The sequence below is a fragment of the Nylanderia fulva genome, unplaced genomic scaffold (assembly GCF_048542155.1).
Source record: "Nylanderia fulva isolate GAGA-0341 unplaced genomic scaffold, ASM4854215v1 Scaffold5, whole genome shotgun sequence".
Taxonomy (NCBI): domain Eukaryota; kingdom Metazoa; phylum Arthropoda; class Insecta; order Hymenoptera; family Formicidae; genus Nylanderia; species Nylanderia fulva.
This window is the reverse complement of record NW_028190587.1, coordinates 2,143,135-2,168,027: the sequence shown is the minus strand read 5'-3', so window position 1 is coordinate 2,168,027 and position 24,893 is coordinate 2,143,135. Positions and strand designations below refer to the sequence as shown.

General features: G+C 28.5%; 1 protein-coding gene across 3 annotated transcripts in view; it reads right to left on the bottom strand.

Annotated features, from left to right (window-relative positions):
• LOC114940490 (uncharacterized) overlaps positions 1-24,893 on the bottom strand; it is a 101,917-nt gene that overhangs the window by 45,015 nt on the left and 32,009 nt on the right. For all 3 annotated transcript variants that reach the window (XM_029315192.2, XM_085487010.1, XM_029315193.2), the window contains 2 exons: positions 12,030-12,074; positions 11,708-11,735 (listed from right to left, as the gene is read on the bottom strand). In XM_029315192.2, coding sequence (XP_029171025.1) covers positions 11,708-11,735; positions 12,030-12,071 — 70 coding nt within the window. In that variant the 5' untranslated portion in view covers positions 12,072-12,074. The remainder of the gene's footprint in view (positions 1-11,707; positions 11,736-12,029; positions 12,075-24,893) is intronic.

The following is a 24,893-nucleotide window of genomic DNA, read 5'->3' as shown; positions in this document are numbered from 1 at the left end:
TTATTATGTAACAATATATTAATTTAATATATGATACATTTATGTGATATATATATATACATATAAATATGTAAGCTTGATTTTGAAATGCTTAAAGAAAAATTTATAATATAAAATATTTATATTTATTATAACATTTTAGTGACTTCCATAATTAATATTTTCAACAAGAATCAAAAAGAAGCAGCAGTAAGCAGAGAAGGAAGTAAAAAATAAGGAGGAAGTAAAAAATCAAAGAAGTAAAGAATTTCAGGTAACAAATATAAATATAAGTATACAACACGGTAAGTAACACAGAGAAAAGTTTAAAATTATGTCAATTTGACATTATATTGAAATTTGAACATCAATTTTTATCTCAATTTATAACTTATTTAATTTATTAATTTTATTCATGAAGTAGTTTATTTATATTTTTAGTTTGATCTATTTAATAATTAATAATTAATAATCTATTTTAATCAATATTATGTAGTAATATTACATTCAATTAACACATTTATATAATATATATATAACAAAATATTACATAAACGTAAAATATACATACTAGATTTGATTTTGAAATTTTTTAAAAATTTATAATTAAATATTTATATTTTCAAATAGATACATTTAAAATATTTCAATAATTTGTGTGATTTTTAAGATTTATAATTATTTACATTACTTTTTTATAAAACTTGCAGATTTTTATTTATTATATATTTGATATCTTTCTTTAAATATCTTTTCAAATAATATAATAAATTAAATTATTAATAACATAATAATTAATTATTTAAATTAATTAGAGATACATAGAGATAAAAATTTAATTGCATGCAGTCATTTTAAAAAAATTAATTGATCTGAATCTGCCTTATGTATAATTTGAATATGTATTGTATTTTGTAAATTTATTTTGTAAATGTGGATCATCTGGTAAGTCTTCAAATTGTATTTTATTTTGACGAAAATTACATCACATATACATATGTAATTTTTAAATCATAATTTTGAAGATGTTGAAGATTTTAAAATAAATGACTTCTCAAAACTTTAATTCTACACCGAGAAAAAATGTTGACTTGCCTGCATGCGTTTAACTAATTACTATGCTGTTAATTGAAAAGATATAAATATTTAAATCAAATACACATTATGTTAGATTTAATATGTTGCATTTAATTTAAATCTACAACTTCTATATTTTCAATTAACAAAATAATTAGTTTAACGATTTAATCAAGTTAATAATTTTTTTCCGAGTGTAAGCAGAAATAATTTGATTATACAAGGAGAATGCAAAACTTTACCGTTTCTCAGCCATTCGTTAATATGATGTAATAATATTGTAAATGACTTCTCAAAACTTTAATTCTACACTGAGAAAAAATGTTGACTTGCCTGTATGCGTTTAACTAATTACTATGTTGTTAATTGAAGAAATATAAATATTTAAATCATATACACATTATGTTTGATTTAATATGTTGCATTTAATTTAAATCTACAACTTCTATATTTTCAATTAACAAAATAATTAGTTGAACGATTTAATTAAGTTAATAATTTTTTTCGAGTGTAAGCAGGAATAATTTGATTACAAGGAGAATTCAAAACTTTACCGTTTCTCAGCCAATCGTTAATATGACGTAATAATATTGTAAGGAACTTTTCTCTATGCATGTACACCATATGCCCAAAAGCAACCTCAAAATCATTAGATCCTCGCAAAGTTCATTTCGCGCAATAACACTGTACAGTTAGCCGGAACAACGCGATATATGGAAGACAAACCGACAGATGTTCGTACCGTTGAAGAGGCGCGGGATGAGTCGAGTGTCCTCGTGAGGTAGTTACCTCCTAGAATGATGCGTTCATCGAGTGCAAAGAGGAAATGATATAAAATATGCGAAACAGCGTGTCGATAGATGTCGGAAGATCGCGAGCTACAGATATGAAATACGTGCGGATATAGGCGATCGTAAAAATTCGAGCTATAGAAATGTGAGCTGATCTGGGGCTAAAAGAGGGTGGAGAAGAAGGAATATAGGATATGCACGTTGATAGCAAAATATTTATGCGTTTACGTAGAAGGATATCAGGAGGTGTCAGTAGCGATGGCGCGAATACGTTTTCGAAGAGATTTGAAATTGATTTCACCGTGAGCGAGAATTTTTATTTCGAAAATCATGTACGTGAAATATATATTTTATTTGTTCAATATTTATTCAGTTTTAAAAAAATCTCTTGGAAAAAAGAACAGAAAATATTTATTTTAAAAATGTAATCGTATTTTTAAATTCAATTTTATTGTGCAACTATATTTTTAAAAAATATCTTTTATTTGAAACAAATTTCAAGTAAGAAAAAGCTCATAAGAGAAAGAATAAAAAAATAAGAAAGAAAATGTAAGATGGTAAAATAAGAGTGCATCTTTTTTGTAACTGACTCGAATTTTCGTATAAGGTTAAAGCATGGTCTGACGATATTAAATTAGTAAGTATGTCGCTTACGAAGTAGCTGTACACTACATGCTCGGCTCGCCGCGACAAAATACTGGTATAGTAGTAAATGCATCGTTGCATCCTAAAGCTGGAACGTCTCTATCCCTCTCTCTCATCTAATTAATTACAGCAAAGAGCTACTGCGAATAACGACCAAGAATAGCCGAATGGTATTTGGTGTACGAAGGACATTAAGCGTCCTCACTCGTCTTCTCTTCTCGCGACCAAAAAACATTCCTGCGTCTAATTACGCGACTTTATTACAATCCATCTTGAACTTTGACAAATATAACGATTAAGAAACCGTCTAATTTTTATATAATTTATATCAGTTGAAAAAACTATCCTAAAGGAAATTTTAATAATCTGGCGTGAAGAATGCAAATGATATACATCAGTTCCGCATTATGCAAATATACAAGTATTTCTGGAATAAAGCTGGAGAAACTCGTTTAATTTAGTAAACTGCAGTGTGGATAAACTTTCTCATGTACATGTTTAATCTTTTATGAATTTGTTCATGTGTAAATTATTGTAGAGACAGATTGCAGATTAGAGTTTATTTCAATATAATCAAGTAATTTAGAAATATCTGTCTTACATTTTTTGTTATTTTTTACTCTGGAAATATTTTTCTGTTTTTTAGAATAAATTTTCAATTTATAGATTAATTTATTAAGTGTTTCAAATATATAAAATGTTTTAATATAATCTGCAGACATGCAAAGAAAGATTAATAAAAAAATAATATTTTATATACATATATACAGATATAAATATTTTTCTCCCATATATTATAAAATTTATTATTTTATTTATAAAACTTAATTTCAAAGTTGCATAATTAAAGTGTTTTTCCTGCATCAATAATTTATATTACAATAATCTACAAAATGTAAAAGGAAAAATTGTAATCTCTTTGTTTTTATTCTTTATTTCAGGTAATTGATAAAGAATATTACAACACGACCAAAACCACGATAATATATATTCAAAGATATTATAAAATCAATCGTAATAAAAATTCTGAAAAATTTGAATAAAAAAATTCTGAAAAATTTGAATAAAAAAACAAAGAGAAACATGAATTGGACTAGTTTCACAGCGATCTAAACGAGATACCGTTTATTCACGTCGATCGACAGTGATTTTTCTGACACAGTTCTTTGCTTACGAGGACACAATGTTGATTCGATGATAAATCGAACTATCTAGGAACTAACTGTACTAGAGTTTATCTCACAATACGATTCAATCGAGTGCGTCTTGGGACAATAAAGATGCTATATATGTGATTCGTACCATCAAACAATAAGTCGATATATTCATGTACCGTTTGCGACACTTTCATACTGACATACTTTATTCTGAGAAATATTTTAACAATAATACATTAAAATATTTTATTATGATATTAATAAATATATCTTAATAAATATTAATAAATATACATATATTAATTCAACATAATTAATAAGATAATAAAAGCAATATTTATAGTTTTTTTTTAGAATAGTTTTCTTATTCTCTTTGTGAAAATCATTCATATAATCAATTTCTTCTTGAAATAAAGCCATCATACATTTGCTTCATTTACAATCAATAAATAATATTTTTTAAATATCAAACAAATAACATACAATAAAAAGAATTTTTAGAATTTTTATCGCGATTGACTTTAATCTCTGCGAATTGTATATTATTGTGGTTATGTTGTGGTTATTTTTTATAATTATGTATATGAAATAGGAACAAAGAAATTACAAATTTTTCCTTTCAGATTTTGTGCGTAAATTATTTTAATGTAAACGGTATTGCTTTTAATATTTTTTAATTCTTTACAATCAATCATATTGAAATTCATATATACAAGATGAGGCTTTTTAATCTTAACAGATAAATATTTCGGAAATATGCAACTTTACAAAAAACTTTTCAAATAAAAGTCAAACCAAGGTCTCTATTGTACGTCCCCCTGTAGACCATACAATTTTTATTTGAAAAGTTTTTTTTATAAAATTGTACACTTTTAAAATATTTGTTTGTTAAGATTAAAACGACTCACCCTGTATATTGAAATTTATCTCAACATTGTTTAGCACTGATAGATTGTTATGTATTTCTTCTGCAATCGTAGTGAGATGATAATGTATAAAATAATGTATAAAATACATAGATATACTTTTCTGAATAACTACAATATAAATCACAAACCGCATGAAATATTATCTATAAATCCTTTCTGTTAGGTTTTCTTTACATCGACCCGAATTATATTTTATAATTTGTCGCATTTGCACGCGCGTTTTTTGCGACGATGCGATGTGGAAGTTGGTGCGCACTTTAATTAAGCTGGCTCTAAGAACACAGTAATAAAGAACAGCTTTATGTTTTAGTGCTAGTAAAGTTTGCTCCTACTAAAGTAGCAACTGCATTCAGTATCGGATTGATCTTTCTTCAAACCCTTACCATATAACTATTAAATTTTTATGTTTTGTGTTATATACATACATATTTTTATATGCACATATATTTATAAATATTGAAATTATTATGTGCTTATTATATATATTTATATAAATTTTGACAATTGTTAATGTTTTTTTATTCTTAAAATAAATGAAACGAGCGATTAAAAAGGAATATATAAATAAATATTGAAAAAACAATTCTCTAATTTTTGTAATTTTTAAATCTTTGGTGCATTATATTTTTTTATGAGATCTTTATTTTCTAATTATTAAAAATCATCAATTTATCATCTCTTAAACCAATATTATATTATATATGTATTTTTCGTATATATATATTTTATCGCCACTGTCAAGAAATAAATTTCATCTTTCCGCTAGAATTACGTAAATAATTTTTTTGACTTCTAACTTTTTCTCATTAATTCAATTAGCAATATATTTATAATTTCGTCGCGCATGAACACATTTACGATATTTTCATGTATTACTTCGCACCTTGTTACGATTGTAATTTCATACCCGACTGATGGAGAATGTGTTCGACATGCTGTTATAATTTAACACCTCGAACTAATGACGCATAATATTAGCAAATATTAATAATGTATACATTATTAAAACAGTAATCTATTCTATTTTCAATCAAAACAAATCATTTCTAGTAATTAATCTCGCAGAAATCAAAATTTATATTCTTTCCCACAAAGGGATTTTTCCATTCAATTAAAAATTATTATTACAATAATAAAGACTAGATTGATATGCAATTTATAATAATTTATATAAATGTTTCAGGAATAAATTAAACATAACTAAAGTAAGGAAACGCTCAAATGTATAATACGAAGAGAAAAGCATCGATTAATAAATAAAGATAGCCTTCCGTGTGAAAGGAGGTCAGGAAAGTGAACGATAGGCAAATGTAACATCAAAGTGTAACGAGTAAGGTGCACGAGATTCTGAAGGAACGGGGAAGGAGGATCTGGAAACATGTGAATGAGCGCGAGAAAACTCGGTTATTGACGCACAATTATGTGCACGACTTGCGTGAATTTGTACGTGTATGCACGTGAATATAATGTTCCGTGTCAGGTCAACGTAAAGCCATCCGCGGAGCTATTTTTCTGCAACAAAGAATTTGCGTGCTGCGAATATTCGATGCGCGAAATTGCCTGACGTTAAATCGGAAATACTGAAGCGCGACCAACTCATAGAGCATGCGGAATCGATTTATCATAATTAATCAACACGTCCATCGGATTCCGTTAAGGCTGATGATGTCAATATTTTCTCATATTAATATAGAGTACGTAAAGACAACAGCAATATACATAATATAGTATGTTGATGAATATCATGAAGTATTCATACCGTACGTTATAATTTATGAGACTTTCAAGATTATATAAAAATGATAGAGATAGAATAATTTAACTATTTAAAAATAATATACATATATTTATATTGTTATACTATATATTATATTTACGCGACACATCATCTTCACGATATATATAATAAAATCATTAATATTTGAAAATTTTCAGAATTCCACGTTTTGAATTTAGTAAGGAGAGATATAAGAGTAAATTTTTAGATCAGTATATATATATATATATATATACTGATCTAAAAATCTACTCTTATATCTCTTCTTACTAAATTCAAAACGTGGAATTCTGAAAATTTTCAAATATTAATGATATTATTCGCACATTTGCGACGATCAGAAAATGGATAGGTTTTTATAGCGGCGCGATCGTATTTTCTTGTCGCGTTACAGACGGATCGAAATAACGTCATCGGCACAGGTGACGGAGAGAAACGGGTTCTCTCCTGCGGGCAAATATTAATACATCCATAAATCCGAATACGTCTTTGGAACGGGATTTATAAGTGGTCGATCGAATCGCGGCCGGCATTCGAGCGCCATTCGGAATTCGTGCCAGTAGATTACGGATAATCGCCGCGGGAGAGTCGAAAATACGCTGCCAGCAGCCGTGACGGACGCGATACATATTTATGCATATCGTTGAATTTTTTTTCTCGTGACGCATAATTTGCAAGAGGATAATAGCGAAAGTCTTAGCCCGACGTATTGCGTTCTTCACGCGTTAATAGTTTAGAAAATTTAACCGGTCAACAAATCTGATGCTTTTTTCTTACGTTATACACAAGAGCAAATTTATCATATTCACATAAATATATTAATTTATATGTATAATTTCTTAAATTATTCGAAATAATTATATTATTATATTCTTAAAATATTTTCTCATTTGTAAACATTTTCTCTATATTCCGCTGTTAATATAATTTTCGTTTACAGTGATTTTTTCTGCGATATTAATAGAAATGTCATAATAAAGCATAACATTTTCTTATTATATATGAAATACAATATTATTAAAATAATTGAAAAAATATTGATAAAGACCAACATATTCATGTAAAAAGTAAATAAATAATAATAAAAATAAACTTATTATTATTAACTATCAATAACGTAATAAATTTTATTTAAATAATATTCATTAATTTATTGTTAGTTAATAATAATGAGTTTATTTTTGTTATTATTAATCCATTTATTTCTCACACGAGTATGTTGATCTTCACTAATAATTATGTATTTATTTTAATAATACATTTTGTATTTCTACACTTTTAAAGAATACTTTTATATGTGCAAATTATGAGAAATAAGGAAGAATTAGAGCGAGAGAATTAAAATAAAATGAATCTTTTTACATGAGAAATCAGATACGAGATACAGATATGAGATGAAATAACTCATTGTTTCTAAATTTATATCATTTTTTTAGAACTTATATGATGTTATAACTAATTTCTTATGCAAATCTGTTGGTAAAAAATTCATCTTATCGTAGCTTTCCCATGACATCAATTCTTTTCGCCTCTTCATCATTTGCAGAAAGTTAGGACTCGTGTAATAAGACCGAATTGCGTTAAAATATGCATGGCATTGCCAGGCTAACTTTAATTTTAATAAGAGGTTTTTTGACCAACGCAGAGTTAACTTTTCTTTAACTAAAATGTCGATGCAGTTGTTTTTGATGCCAGAAAAAATTAAAGCTTAAAATCCTTTTGCGCAAACTAGGTTTTACAACTTTAATTAGCTAACAAACTGTTAGAGTTTATATTTCTCCTCGGATCTTCTTTTAATTAAAGAGACTTAATTTACTGAAAATAATCTAATTTTAAATATTGAAAAATTTTAACGAAACTAATCCTGCTTGAAATAATATTTCCGATAAAAACTAGAAATTTAATTCCGTCAGAAAAATGTATGTGTCAAAATTAATTCGAGAATTATGCCAAGTGTCAAAGAAATGAGTGTTTTCATATTTCTTGCATATTTGAATATTTCTCGCACGTTCCTCGCGCGGCAAAATAAAGTGTACTTTTCCGCGAGGGAGCTTCTAGAAGAAGCCATTGACTCACAATGGTAATTCCGGAGCGACTGCAATTTTACGTCTTACCTCTCGGTCGTCCTTGAAACGCGAGTATAGATAGGCAAGCAGGATTTTCCAGTAGCCGGCGAAGAGGCGCCTTCTCCTTCTCCTCCTGTCCCTTCGTATCCTCTCGAGAGACGAGAGCACGCTTGGCACGTAAAAATCCGACTTTCCGAGAGGCAGAGAGCGAATACCTGTTGTCTTAACAAGCGCAGCACCTTTATTAACACCGGTTCGCGTCACTCGGGCGAATTCGCGCGCGAAACGCCTCGCCGGCCGAAGAAATTCGATTTTTTTTCTCGATTCGAGTTCTCTGACGTTCGTTCACTCCGCTTCCACAGATTTTCTCGAAGGAATTCGAAGTTACGATTCACCGTTCGCGAAAATATCGAGACAGTTTCTGTTTTTCTTCAAGAGTCCGCGAGAAATTTCTTCTCTCCGCGCGAGGTCCACTGATAAAAGAGACGGAATCTCCGCCGCGAAGCTCTCGAGACGACGACGACGACGACGCTCGTGAGAGAATCTCTCGAGGAGAGGACACGCTACGCGCTCGCGGACCGACCGACGCGGCACTTGCGGCTTGAAGTTGGCCTCAGGTGGGACGCCAGGTGGGTGTCGGGAGAGAGAAGCGGGGCCTTCTCCTCTCCTTGTCTTCGCCGGCCCCACCGCACCCGGCGAACCACGGGTAAGGTTTGTCGAGAACGAGTGGAACCCAAGCGTTTTCCTCGACGTCCTGGAGAAGGGCGGAGGCGCCTCTGTCCTGGATCTTTCTGGGGCCCGGGTCCCCTCAAAGTTCCCTACTTTATCGGTGATAATCAAGAAAAAGCGGATCCATCAATTTTTTAATATAAATCGATTTTTTTTTTATTTATATATATTGTGTAATTATTCGAAATGAAAGAAGATTCGAAGAGGAGCTTTTGTTTCATGTCAGTTTCGTTAATTTGACATATGCATTGTTGGATTAAATTAGACTGTATTATCGTAAGAATGTAAAATATTTAAAGTATAATATATTATATATAATATATAAAGTATATAATATATATATATATATATATATATAAAATACATAATATATGAAAATATATAATAAATAATATATAAAGTACACAGAGAGAATTTTTCTCTTAGAATTTATCCTGAAAATCATGGTAATCGTGGGATAATATGATACTGGAAGAATTTTATAAGAGTTTCTCTGATTAATATTTACCACAATAAGAGATAAAATATGTTGGATTAATTTTATTATGTACATATTAATATTTTTTATTGTGGTAAATATTTTTAATCAAAGAAACTCTTATAAAATTCTTTCCATATCATATCGTTCAAAGATGACCATGATTTTCAGGGTAAATTTTAAGAGAAAATTCTCTGTGTGTATAATATATATAAAATATATATTTTAAATAAATATAAATTTTATATTAAATATCCTTTTGTATAATTTATGTATCTCTTGTTTTATCTAAAATAATCAAATGAGATTCAAAATTGAAAGTTGATAAAAATAATTATAATTATACGCTGCTCTAAATCTTAATTACCTTAAGTCGTTTATTTGTGAGGGAACTCATAATGAGCGAGTTCTCGATTACTAATTTTTATAAAATATAATTATTATACTAGAATTTTAAATTAAACTGCGAGAGCTTGTGATGGTTTCCATAGAAGAGTAGATACAATAATGACTTTTATTGCTTTGTATGCAGATGTAATTACTGAGAAAATCAGCATATAAATTGTTAACCTAGCGCCCATTGTCAATTGTTATTTCCTCGAGTTACGAGCAAGCTGTAAGTTGCCCGACTATATATTAAAATATGTATGAAAAGATCAAACTATGGGTTCGACCGCGAAACGAATCGGGAACACTCGGTCTGATACTTCGCGGCGCGATTGCGTGATGTTGATTGTTAATTTATCTGCGCGTAAGTCGCCCGCCGTAATTAATCACTATCGCGAGAATAATGCAAGCGTTGCATGAATATCTCACATTCGATATTAGCGCTAATGACATGACGTCGATACGGATTTTCTGATGCTGCAATTAATCCGATACTATAATTTGTCTGTTGCGCAATCACGATCCGTGAAAAATAAATTGACTTATCCATTAAGTGTAAATAACATTGCATATGACGCGAAACATATTTTTATTTTACTTTTATATATGTACATACGTAATAGTTCTTATTTTTTACAAAGTTTGTAAACAGATTATTTTTATATGATTAAGTAATTGCGAAGAGAGAATTAATTATTAATAAATAATTATATAATTATTAATGAATCAGTGAGTGACCCACCTTTCAGAAAAAAATCGTTCCGATTACAATTCTCTTCAAATTAAATCGGTCATTGTATAAAGAAGAAGTTGGCTCCTTTCTCGCGCCTTCTCCATTATTAATTAGAATGCACTAAGAATTACAGTTTCGGCTATAATAATTTTTCATAGATTTCCTTTATCTAAAAATGATCGCCACGGTTTATGGCGAGAGTAAAGAGGTATCTCACTTCTTTCTTGTATGCATCAGAGACGAAGGGGCCTCTTCTGAGTTCGATGATCTTTACGCGCGGTAGACTCGGCTTCCGAGATCTCTGTCTTATCGATCACGATATCAAGGTTTATCCGAGCTATGCTCTAATGAAAGCTCTATAATAAGAAATTATATTGCACAGACACGCTCTCTAGCAAGAAGCAGCGAGTTACGCCGAATTACAAGTGCAAATTAACTATTCGAATGCTAAGGATGCTAATGATTCAACGGATCGGGTATTCTTATAATTTACTTGTAAAAAAATTTCCACAATGATGCAGATATATAATTGCAATGCAAGTCACTCGCAGTTGCATATCAAAGTTGTAGACACGTTTACTGCACTTTATTTTTAACATTTACGGAACTAATTAAATTTCCTCTAAGCATTTCCTACCTTATCGGTGACCCACTGATTCAGTCATAGTTTATCTCTTCGCAATTACTGACTATTAAGATAAAAATAATCTTCTTTTTACAAATTTGTTTAAAAATAAGTACGGTTAGGAAAAACTAAAATAAAAAAAATGTATTAGCGTAATATTTTTCTATAAATCTATAAAAGAACATGCAGTCATATAAAATAAAAAATGGGATTGCAATTTTTTTACTATCAACAATTACAACAGCGAATGATGTAACTTTCAAGAAGCAAAATTGATAAAATTTACCTTTCTTTCCGCTTAGGAAGATAATTTAGCGAGTAAAAAGGTACTTACTTCCAGTCGGATAGTCAAGTCGACGTTTCTGCAACATACATAGAATAGAATGCACTTAAATTAAAGCCAGAATAAAAACGTTTAAAAATTTTATTCAGTGAATTACATTCTTCAATGATTAAATAATTGCATTTAGCGCGAGCAATTATAAAATTTCATAAGAATCAATAATGAGACTATTTAAAATTGAAAAAGAGATGTATAAACAAATGTAAATCGAAATATTTGTAAAGTATATTTTATCGCAAAGTATCGACCAAATAAATTTAAATGTATAATACAATTTGCTTGTATTATCAATGTAATAATCAAATTCACTCACCTCATAATCAGGTGTTGGTAGGTTCACGTTCTTTGTCTGCATTTTCTATAACAGAAACAAATAATTGCATTTAAAATTTTTTAAGTTTTAATTTATAATGGATAATTATATATAAAATCCAAGCATTTCTTTTAAGTTGTTCGTCGCCTTGATTAAATCGTTCAGCTAATTACTTTTTGGTAATCGAACATACATACGTATTTAAGTCAAATACACGTTATGTTAGATTTAATTTAAATATTTTTATATGTTCAATTAACAAAATAGTAATTAGTTGAACGATTTGATCAAGTTAACTTTTTCTCACAATCAGCGTACAAAGAAAGAAACATAATCTCAATATTCTTTTTTAAAATACTTGCCTAAATGGAAATCTAAAGTTTTTTTTATCAAACTTTCGTATCATCTTTTGGAACATTTTTTTATCAGACTCAAAAATACTTCTCTCTTTGCATCGTAATACATTTTCGAAAATTGTTTCCACGCGCATGTTTATAACGTCGTATACAATCGATCATAGCTCTAAAAATAAGAATCGTAAAAATGCAGAACCGTTGTGCAACTCGCAACAAATAAACAATAGGGCGGCAGCAAACAATTCTGATTTCCACGACGACGGCTATAGAGCAGTAATATCGCGTTTGACCGCCGCGCACGGTTATACATATATGCGATGTTTTATGAATCGAATTCGCTCCCGACTCCGGACTCACGTGTAAACAAGGGGCCTCCGGGCAAGACTCCGCAAGAGAAGGAACGAGAGAGTGCCCTTCGGTTCCGTGACCCGCAGCCATTATGCGGCGCAGCATTTTCTCACGAAGATACTCTGCTCTAATTATATGTCTAGCCTCTGCTCCTGAAATCTACGGCTTTATTGCTAAATATGCTCGCGCTATACGAGAGGCCGAGGGAAAAAAAAAAAAATCTAAATTTCTACTCTTCGTGTTCCACCGTACTTAAAGATCCCAAGTTTCGCGAGGACCGACGCGATGGCTCTCCTCCGGAGAGGATCTCGACGCGCGCGGCGGCCGTATAATCTTCGGGGTTAATCGCATAATCCTCGACGGCCGTGACATCGTCGGCTGCTTCTCTCGTTCGAAGAGACGCCCAAAAGCGTTTTCGCGTAATTAACTCCTTTTGCCATCGCAGCTGCAGTAGCGCGCGGCTCCGAAAGCATCCCCGAAACGTTTCTGCGAAAGACCCCGTATATGTATATACTCGGATATGATATTCGAAACGCTGTATACCGAGATTAGTAAACGACTGAATACAATGGCTAAATGGATTCGTTATTATTCGTTTGTAATTAACTATTTAATCACTGCAGCTACGCAGCGAGAATATTTTAATATCGCCGACGAAATGATATATTCGTATATATCGATAGATTGTTAATTATTTATTGCATTCGTTTGATTGCGGTGGTTATTAAATTATAATAGTGATATATAGATTATTATCCTTTGAAATTCATATTTACGGTCGGTATAAAATTTAATGAATGGTGATTGAAGATGATTATTCTCTCGGTGCTATTTTTTTATTTCAAGTATTTTTTTCAATAAACATGTTAAATAAGTCTTAAGATTCTGTTTAAGTAAAATTTATATGAAAAGTATCTAAGAAGAGCAAAACTATATTACATAATTAGGAATATTTTTTTAGAAAATTCGCCAATATTATTCTCTCGATGCTATTTTTTCATTTTAAATATTATAATTTTTAATAAATACGTTAAATAAGTCTTATACTATGGTTAAGTAAAATTTATATGAACGATTACTTTAGGAGAGCAAAACTATATTATAATTAGTAATACTTTTTTAAAAGACTCGCCAATATTATTCTCTCGATGCTATTTTTTTATTTAAAATTTTTTTTCAATATGTACGTTAAATAAGTCCCATTCTGGTTAAAATTTTAATGAAAAATTATCTAAAGAGAGTAAAACTATATTATAATTAGTACTGCTTTTTTAGAAGACTCACCAACATCTGTAACCACTTTTAATCTGACATTTATCGATTAACATATGATATTAACATGTTTTGAAAACAAAATCAGCTTTGAAGCAATCAAAATTTTTCATGCGTGAAAAATATAACTATATAATTTTAAGTTAATTTGTACACCTATATTATAGAAAAAAAATATAAACCGTAATTTTTCTAGCTTGGTCTGATTTTGAATGGCAATCGAAAGCCAAGCAAAAGCCCAATTCTCGTGCATAAAATACGTGATATATAACGTATAAAAAACGCGAATGCCGTATCATAAAAGAATCGAAAATGAATGCGCTTGTTTATACAACTCTAACGAAAAAGTAAAATACTACTGTTTCCAATAATGAGTACGTACTTGTATAAATGTTTGTGTATGCGTATGTATATCCGGCGTATGCATATGTATATCGCTACACGCCCGATAATCAACCGAATTGGTGGAATCGTGCGCTGTATCTGACAGGATATCCTCCATCAGCCTCAGTTAGGATGCTTTTTTTTCATGGTAAAAAAAAATCTAGTGCTACATATTCGCTCTCGCGATACTCGCCTCGATAATTTCGATTGGCCTCCCCGAACGACCTCGTCAAACTTAGGCTGTTCGATCGGAATTTAAATCGAAAAACTCATCGTACGTGGAATATTTTTATCCCTGCCACGAACTAAATTATCAGGCATTTCATTATCATTATTAATCATCACACTATAGATAATTGTATACAATATTTAATAATTAATAAAATTACGTAATAATAATCATTAGACGATAATATAAAGCTAATCGTCTTTCTCGTTATTGCAATTTAATTATTTTCAACATATTATCTCGATCCAAAAAAATTTCAAAAAATTGCATGATTTATTTATAGGTCAAATTAAATCACTGACTTGAAAGATCTAAGATTAACAAATTAAAATTGAAAAGATTTTGTATTTGTTGATTATCAAATTATAATTTTATCTTTTGATTAAGACGATAATATATGAGATTTATAATTATGTGTGTGTGTGTATATGCATATAATACATCATGTTCAAACATGATTAAACGCTTGAAAATTACATTCCTAAAAAAATGTCACTACTTAATTAATAACTGATAACATTGATAGTATTATCAATAAAGATGATCAAATTGTACAACCCTTAACGAATGACAAGACATATTAGTAAAGAAAATAAATGCGAACTCGTATGTTTTTTCAATCTTGCAAAACAGCATACAATATTTATTGGATGCAAAGTATACGGTATTTTGAGAGGATAAATCATACTCGAAGCATATTTATCTCTCAGATTTCCTACATGTAATTAGTATACCGTGTTGTTTGTGAGCGAGCAGTAGGACTGGTTAATTTTAAACTCGAATCGCGACTGTCTGTACATCGTGCGAGTTTACGCTCACCTTGGATATCAAAAGTTTAATAAGCTACGCATCGTACGATAAAGCTCGGTTATTCAGACGTAGACATTTTCTACGTTAATGAAATTCCGTGACATCTGTCACGGAATGTCAGCTGCACATGCGCATTCAATTAATTTATTTATCAAGCAATCGTCAAATCTCGCAACATCTTTCGAACACTTCTATGAAGCAAGAGCACTACGCATAAGTTCAACTTACATTCATACATTAATATAATTAGCTCATCACGTGTATAATTAATATATATAGACGATGAGCAAAATAAATTTTAATATTAAAATGTGCTCTTTGATTTCTTTTTATTATTTTATTACTTATACAATTAATATCAGATAACAAAATATTGTGTTTATTTGTATTATTTAATCAGGGTCCACCACTTTTTGTTTATACATACATATATGTATTAAATATAACATACTGTGGCATATAAATTTTATTTTTTGTATACGGTAAATATTTATTTAAAAGAAATCAAGTTAATTTATCGAAGAATAAACTCGTCAATTGTTTAATCTCTTTTAATTATCGTTACTGCAATTTTTAACTGTAAAATCAAATTAAACAGAAATTAAATCAGAGAACAAATGCATTGAAAAAACATAGATCATTCAACGAGTTCCTTTATTTCTTACTAATATGAAGGCACTGAAGTGTCACTCATTCTAGTTTCGATCTCTTGAGGCCGCGTTTGCGCCTAGAATTATAATTTTATTAGGAATGAAGATTCTCGGAAAAATCCCCCCGGCATTCCATACCACCGTCAATCGAGGATATACGATATGATCTATGACAAGAAAGCACAGACTTGAATTTACTACAGAAATTACTTTCACGTCAAACAAAGATTTTCGTATACAATCTCTGTTGCTTCTTATGTCATACGAGCTTTTCATGCATTTGATTTATTAAAGCTCTCTTTTCTTAAATTGTAATATATCTTTTTATTCTTTTTTTGCCTAAGAAATCTGACAGATAGTGTAATATTACTAATATAGATAGATAAAAAATTTAATGTTATAAGAATAAAATAATATACATATATGCGTATCTATTATTCAATTTTTTTATTCAATAATATAATATAATTATATCATATATGATATATTTTAATTTTTTATACGGTATATTCAAAAACAAAGTGTATGTAAAATCTCATACATTCAATAAAATAAGTTTTTATTTTTTTTTTTTATTTTTTATTTTTTTTTTATTTTTACATTTATTTTCAAAATAAAACTGCATAAAAGAATAAGTACGTATATCATATTTTTATAATAATCGTTATAATTATTTTGCAACAATTATTGCAATGATTTTTATTACTAAAATTATGTGCAGAGTTATTATTTTTTAATTGGTGATATATCGTCGAACGAGCTATCGTATTTACGTACTTTGGCTCTGTTAAGACCGTTAAAGTTGTTACAAGTTGGTTAAGGTCAGTGATCAGTGAATCAGTTGAAAGTGAATTACAAACAATCGGTGTCACTCAATACTAATTAATGACTGTAAGATATCAAGACTAATTAATGATTGTAAGATATCAGTTGATTGTTGACTAGTTAAGCGTGAAATAAATTTAGAAGTCATTCAAAAAGTTGTTGAAAAAGAAGAAGAAGAAGAAAAGGTAAAGGGAAGAAAAAGTGGAAGAGGAAAGAGGAAGAAGGATAAAGAAGAGGAAGAAGGAAGAGGAAAAAGGGAAGAGGAAGTGGAAGAGGAAGAAAAAAACGAAGAGGGAAGAGAAAGATGGAAGAGGAAAAGGGAAAAAGAAGAGGAAGATAGAAGAGGAAAAAAGAAGAGAAAATTGAAGAGGGAAGAAGATTTTTGACCCTGATAACCCAAGAAAAGAAGGAGCCGTGCAAGCCAAATGGACCGAGCGAAGCCTGAGCCGAGCCTCGGATCCTGGCTGAGCAAGCAAGCGAAGCCTGTTGCCGAGCTAGCAATGCCAGAACAGAGCGAGCAGAGCCAGAGCCGAGCCCTCCGAGCCTGATGGCTTCTGCATACAGGATGCGGAAATGTTTGCCGCGCGACAGGCATTGCTACAATAGCTCCATTTCATTTGAAAATCATTCATGATGTTAACAGAAGAGATAAACGTACGTATACTCATACTAAATATTTGGTATTGTAGATAATTAATTTTTCTCTAATTATTTATCCTGCAGTAGCGGGATAATGATATATACAAGTTGTTAATATTTGTACCTTTTATATACGAAAAAGAATGAAATAATGCAAACTGTATTTATTTGTTAATCTCTTTTTATATATGAAACTTGCAAAAGTACACCCAGCAATGCGAGATCTGCAAGATATATTTATTGCAAAACTCGATATATTATCTTTAAACAAACGATAAAATTAGTAAAAAAATTGTTTTAATTATATATATATATATTTAAAAAATAATAAAATATATAATATTATATAGGATGTTCAGCGTGACAGTCCATATGATTTTTAAGACGTTTTCGACAGTATAAAAAATGTATATAGTAAAAATTAATTTGTTTTATGCAAGTTATAACATAAATAAATTTTTGAAAACATTTTTTTTATAAAAATATCGATATCACCTTGAATTTTTTTAATGGAACCATCATATTTTTTATATATAAATTGATTCCTCACAATATTTAGCATAAAAAGTTATATAGATAAGATAGTTTAAAAAGTAAATAGTTTTACGAGATATTTTATACTTTAATTTAACATAATCTTACATTATGAAACATCTGGTAAAATATTCATTTTCTGTTAATCTTATCTTCATACTTTTATACACAAAATAATTAAAAAGATTAATTGGAATTCAATAAAGAAAACACATGGTTATTTGTAAGAAAAAGTATGTAATTTGCAATTAGCAGCTATATTTTTTTCTTAAGAATAACTATGTGTTTTCTTTATACCAATTTATTTCTCTCATTATTTTATGCATAAAAATATTTTGATAAAATTATCGGAAAATTAATATTTTACGAGATATTTAATAATTTATGTAAGATTATGTTAAATTAAAGTATAAAATATCTCGCAAACTATTCACTTTTAATCTGTATTCTACTCGTACAACTTTTTATGCAGAATTATTGTGAAGAATCGATTTATATAAAAAAATATAATGGTTTTCATTTAAAACATTTATGGTAATATTCATTTTTTTTATAAAAGTAAATTTTTTTAAATTTTATATTGCACGTGATAACTTACATAAAATAAATTCATTTTTACTGTATAAACTTTTTTAATCTGTCGGAAAAGTCTCTAAAATCATGCGAATCATCACGCTGAATATTTTGTATATAATTTTATTTTATTATTTTAATTTTATTACATATAATATATTTAATAATACATTTAATATATAATATTATAGACTGGGTGGCTGACATAGAGTCTTACAAACTGTTTTCCATGCCATTGCTAGAGATTAATATTTGAATTTTTTTTTAATTAAATGGAACAAAGTGTAATACCTAAAAATTTGATGAAGAAAAAATGTTGGGGACATTTAAGGAACAAAAGGGAAGCTTCCCTCATTTTTTTCTTACACAAAACCGTTATATTTTATTTACATACATAAATCGATTCTTGCAATATTGTGCTTAAAAAGTTATAAGGGTAATACGATCAAGAAGTGAATAGTTTAGGAGATATTTTGTATTTTAATGTAACATAATTTTACATAAAATATAAAATATCTCGTAAAATATTCATTTTCGATGATATTACCGTAATACTTTTATGCACAAAGTAATGAGAGAAATTAATTGGTGTAAAGAAAACGCATAGTTGTTTTTAAAAATAAATATGTAGCTGCTAGATGCAAATTACATATTTTTTCTTAAAAATAACTATGTTTTCTTGATATCAATAGAATTTTCTCGTTATTTTGCGCATAAAAGTATTAAAGTAAAATAATCAAAAATAAATATTTTTACGAGATAATAAAATTATGTCACATTCAAATACAACATAAATTACAAATAAGCTATTCACTTTTTGGTCATCTTACTCTTATAACTATTTATGCAGAATATTGTGAAGAATTGATTTATGTAAAAAAAAATATATATATATATAGTGGTTTCGTTTAAGAAAAAATAAAGGGGGCCTTCTTTTGTATCCTAAAGGCTCCCAACATTTTTACTTAATCAAATTTTCAGATACCTTGTATCATTTAATTTAAAAAAGTTCAATTATCTGTAACAGTGGTGGAGAAAACCGCTTGTAACATTTTAACCATCCTATGTATATATATATATATATATATATATATATATATGTATATATATACATATATACAATGTATATAATTAATTTTTAATATTATTTTTTAATAAATTTTTTAAAAGTTTTTATTTAAAAAAAATTTTTTAATATAGGTGTGTGTGTGTGTATATATATATATATATATACCAATATTTAAAATTTATATAGGTATATATATATGTATATGTATATAAATATATATATTTAAAAAATTTTTTTTAAATAAAAACTTTAAAAACTTTTCAAAAAATAATATTAAAAATTTATTAAAAATTAATAAAAAGTATTAAATTATAAAATTAATTTATATAAAATTAACTTTTATAAATATTAATTTATAAAAATATATAGGTATATATAATATACATTATGGAATAATATTATACATATATATTTTTATAAATTAATAAAATTTATAAAAATTGACCTTATATAAATTAATTTTATAATTTAATAAATTTTATTAATTTTCAATAAATTTTTAATATTATTTTATAAAAAGAAATGTTTTTATAATTATTGTGTCCCACAGATCTTGCATTGCTGGAAAAAGTGTGTAACTTTGCAAAATTTATATACAGAAAAAGTTTAATAAATGTGCATAATAATACGGAAGATACGAAAAAAAAAACGTTTTATACCAAAGTTATCGAATTTCTAGAGGGACGTCTTGTTTGAACATATAATCTTATTTCAAGTGAAGACACTTGGAAATTTTACTTTTTTAAATGTAATGATTATAGTTTTCTTACATAAATCGATTTCTTGTTAATATAAAAAATTGTTAAAATTGAATAATCGAAAAATGAATTTACGAGACATTTCATATCTTATTCTAACACATTTTGATAAAAAAATATTTAATATCTTATAACATACTTATTTTTTAAATTTTGCCTTAATAATTTTCTGTATAGAATATGTAATAAGATTCAATTGGTATAAGAAAAGTAAAACTAAAAAAAATTTGCAATGTGCAACTGCATACTTTTTTTTAAATAACTATTTTTTACATCAATTGATTTATCTCATTCTATATAGAAAATTATTAAGGTAAGGTGATTGAAAAATAAAAATATTAATTAAATCAAAGAACAAATGTATACTGCATTGAAAAAACAGATAATTCCACGATTCTTTTTATTTCTTATTAATATGAAGGCATTGAAGTGTCACCCATTCCAGTTTCGACCTCTTGAGGCCACGTTTGTGCCTGGAATTATAATTTTATTGGAAATAAAGATTCTCGGAAGAATCTTACTGGCATTCCATACCACCGTCGATCGAGAATGTACAATATGATCTATGACAAGAAAGCACAGATTTAAATTTACTAGAAATTACGAGCAAAGTTCTTCGCATAAAATCTTTTTTTACTTATATCATACGAGATATTACTTCTTATATCATCTCTGATCATTTAATTTATTAAATATCTTTTCTTAAATTGCGATTTAGGTTTTCATTCTTCTTTTATCTAAGAAATCTGACGGATAATATAGCTAATATTGCTAATATGGATATCTAAAAAACTTTTGACATAAGAATAAAACGGTATATATGCGTATCTATTCATTTTTTTTCTATTGAAAGAGGAAACTAAATCTTTTTACAAACAACGCTTATTATTAACAACTTTTTATTCGATAATGTAATATGTATCATATATGGTATATTTTGATTTTCTAACTTTTTCATTTTATGCAGAAAATTATTAGGTATTGAAAAATGAATATATTACGAGATATTACATATTTTTTGTCAAAATGTGTCAGAATGTAGTACAAAATATTTTGTAAATTTTTCGACTATTAACTCTAATAATTTTTTTTACATCAATTTTTACGAGGAATCAATTTATGTAAGAAAATGATTATAGTGGTTTCGTTCAAAAATTAATGATAATCTCGAAATGTCTCCACTTAAAATAAAATTATGCTTATGACAAGATAGATGTCCTTACGAAATTCTACAACTTTTGTACAAAATATTTTTTGGTATTTTCTATATCTTTTATATTTTCCGAGATATTTACCTGGAGCACTATAAATACTGTATAATATTATATGTAATGTTCTCTCGCGTCTTGTTTTGAATTTACGCTCCTTTGTGACTGATTGAAACATATACGCTCGAATGTAACATATATTATCTCGATTTGTTAACTTCACGTATAATTTTCGTGTAAAATGTAAAATGGATTTCGATAAAAGCAAGCATTGGCTGCGTTCAGCAGAAAAAGCTGCTTTTACGACTATTATAAAATTCGTGAATCTAATTTGTGCATGCTCTTAGATTTAGCTAAGATCACGAGCATATACACCAATGAAATTCACGAATTTTACAACAATTGCAAAGCTGATTTTTCTGCTGAACACAGGCTATTGCCGCGCGACAAGCGTTTCGGCATCCTGTGTGCATGGGTCAGTCATAAAGCCGAGCGAGCGGAGCCTGCGCCGAGTGGAGCCGAGTCTGAGTCAAAGCGAGCGGAGCCCGTTGCCGAGCTTAGCTGACAAGCCAGAACCGAGCGAGCAAAGCCAGAGCCGAACAGAATCAGAAGAAGAATCAAAGTCTATTGCCAAACTAGCTGAACCAGAGCCGAACGAGCAAATCCAAGAGGAAAAATCGGAGCCTATTGCTGAACTAGCTGAACCAGAGTCAAGCGAGCGGAGTTAAAGGAAGAATTAGACTAACAATAAGAAAAATATAATTATTATATCTATATATATATATGCATATATATTATATTATATACTATTATTTATGAAATATATTATTATATATGATTATTTTATATTTATTATTTATTTGTGTACTATTATATCCTATTATTTATAAGAAAAATGAATTATAATTATATACTATATTATATTAATTATATGTATACTATTATGTATTAGTTTCATATATTTATTGTATTACTGTGTTTACTATCAATTATATAAGATATACTGTTATATGCATATTATTATATACTATATCATATACATATATGTACATACATATACTATTAATACGTATTAATACCATATATTTATTATATTTAATATATTTAAATATATTTTAATTATATTCTTAAAAATACTCAACTCTCTAAGAACAGAAGAAAAGATTTCGATGGATAATCAGGAAGAAAGAAGACTTTTACAATCTTGAAAAATGAGGAAATGCAACGAACCATAATAATTTGAAGACTCAAAAAGAAGAATAAGTTCGACAAGAATGCACAGTGATTAAGAACGAGAAAACAGTTTGTAGTTTAGAAGTGATAATTAATTTTTTCCTAATTATTTAATTTAACTTTTTGTAATTGTTTTTTTAAGTAATTTAATGTATGTTTAATTTACATATATTTTATATATAAATTACATATATATACTTTATATATATAGATTACATATGTATATTTTATACATATATATATATCTTTAATTATTTAAATAAAAATATAGGAATGTCATGAAAATTTATAAATGTTGGACAACAAGAAAGAAACTTGCCAATGGGGCATTAATATACTTTTGCGTCAATTTTAATGAACTATCCCGATTATATTCTCCAGATGCATGTATGCGTTACGCTCGTGAATATATACATACGCATTAAAGTAAGACTGTTTTTTCTTGCTTAAAGGATCTCGGTATGGTCAATGCGAGGCACGCATCGCGGAGCGTGATACTCGTCGGAAGTAACCGATCCGTTACAATTGTAAATCGCTCCTCCCCACGCGTCGTGACTTTCTTACTCCGGGGTAAACAGCAAGGACAAATAGCACCGGATTGAATATTTGTTCTTCGCGGTACCCTCGCCCATACGTACGTGTTTGAATTGGTAATCGAGTTTGCGTAATAAAAATTGCATATTGTCCGTTGACACTGATTGTCCGGTCGAAAAGAAAAATATTCAAAACATGCCCGTTCCATGCCGCGAGCCACTGTTCGTGATAGATGCTAGTAAAATAAATTAAAGCAATTACTGTGCGAATAATTAAGCTTACTAACTTCTGGTAGCATGCTTCACGAAATAATTATAGTAATTTGTTAATTACAACCTTTCGCTGTTACCATTATGTAAAATTCATAGCAATATGACTAAATTTTATTTGAAATGTTTCCTATCAATATGCATATACACACACATACATATATATATATTCCATAACTACAAAAAATTATAGTAAATCGCAAAGTAAAATTATATTTAAATTTTTATTTTTATATTTGGCATCTTTTTGTGCCTTTTTTAATTTTAATGACAAAAAGAAATCAAAATAATCATGTTCTGGCATAAATAATTTTTAATTTCTTTCATTTAACATTTAACTCGCATAGCCAAAATATTTATTTGTTTTAAAATAAATATGAATAACTATTTTACATTAATTAAAACGAGCGAGCAGGCGGAGATAAATTTATTTCATTGTTAAATAACACAAAATAATGTTATGTCACAGTTACAGTGCAATGTATTTGAAATTATAATCCCAACATTTAATTTTCTCAACTTAAAATAGAAGTAAGAGAGACAACCACATTATTTGATTACTTTAGCACGTCGTATATTCTAGAGAAAATACGCAAACCATAGAATTAAAACTAACTGTATTAATTAATACATTGTATCTAACATTATTTTTTTATTAATCAAGAAAAGAGGCTCTCATGTATAAAAAAAAATACAGTACATGCGATTAATCACTTAATATTTAGCGTGTTCTCAAAAAATAGATTGATAAAAAACTGGAAGGAGAGCTCATATAACATGATTATTAATAAAAACGTCCCCGACAGATAACGTGAATTAAATTGTGATTGCGAGATAGGAATATACCTGTTAAATTAGAATGAGAAATTATATCAAATGTGTTTCTCTTGCATTTCAAGTGCGCGTAATACAATAGTCAATCTAGGGACTATTTTGAAATTCCTCTTGAATCTCCGATGTATAATCTAAGGCGTAAAATATTGGCATGTACATATAGTACATGCACGTACTCGAGTTTACTATTATCGACATGCCTCTTATATGTATACAAATCCGATAGTTGGGAATGTTTTGATTAACGATGGATTTGCTGTCGAATACGTAACCACTCTGGTTGTTCATATGTGATAAGTAGAAATTTGAAACGCTGTTGCGTGCAACAACTATAATCAT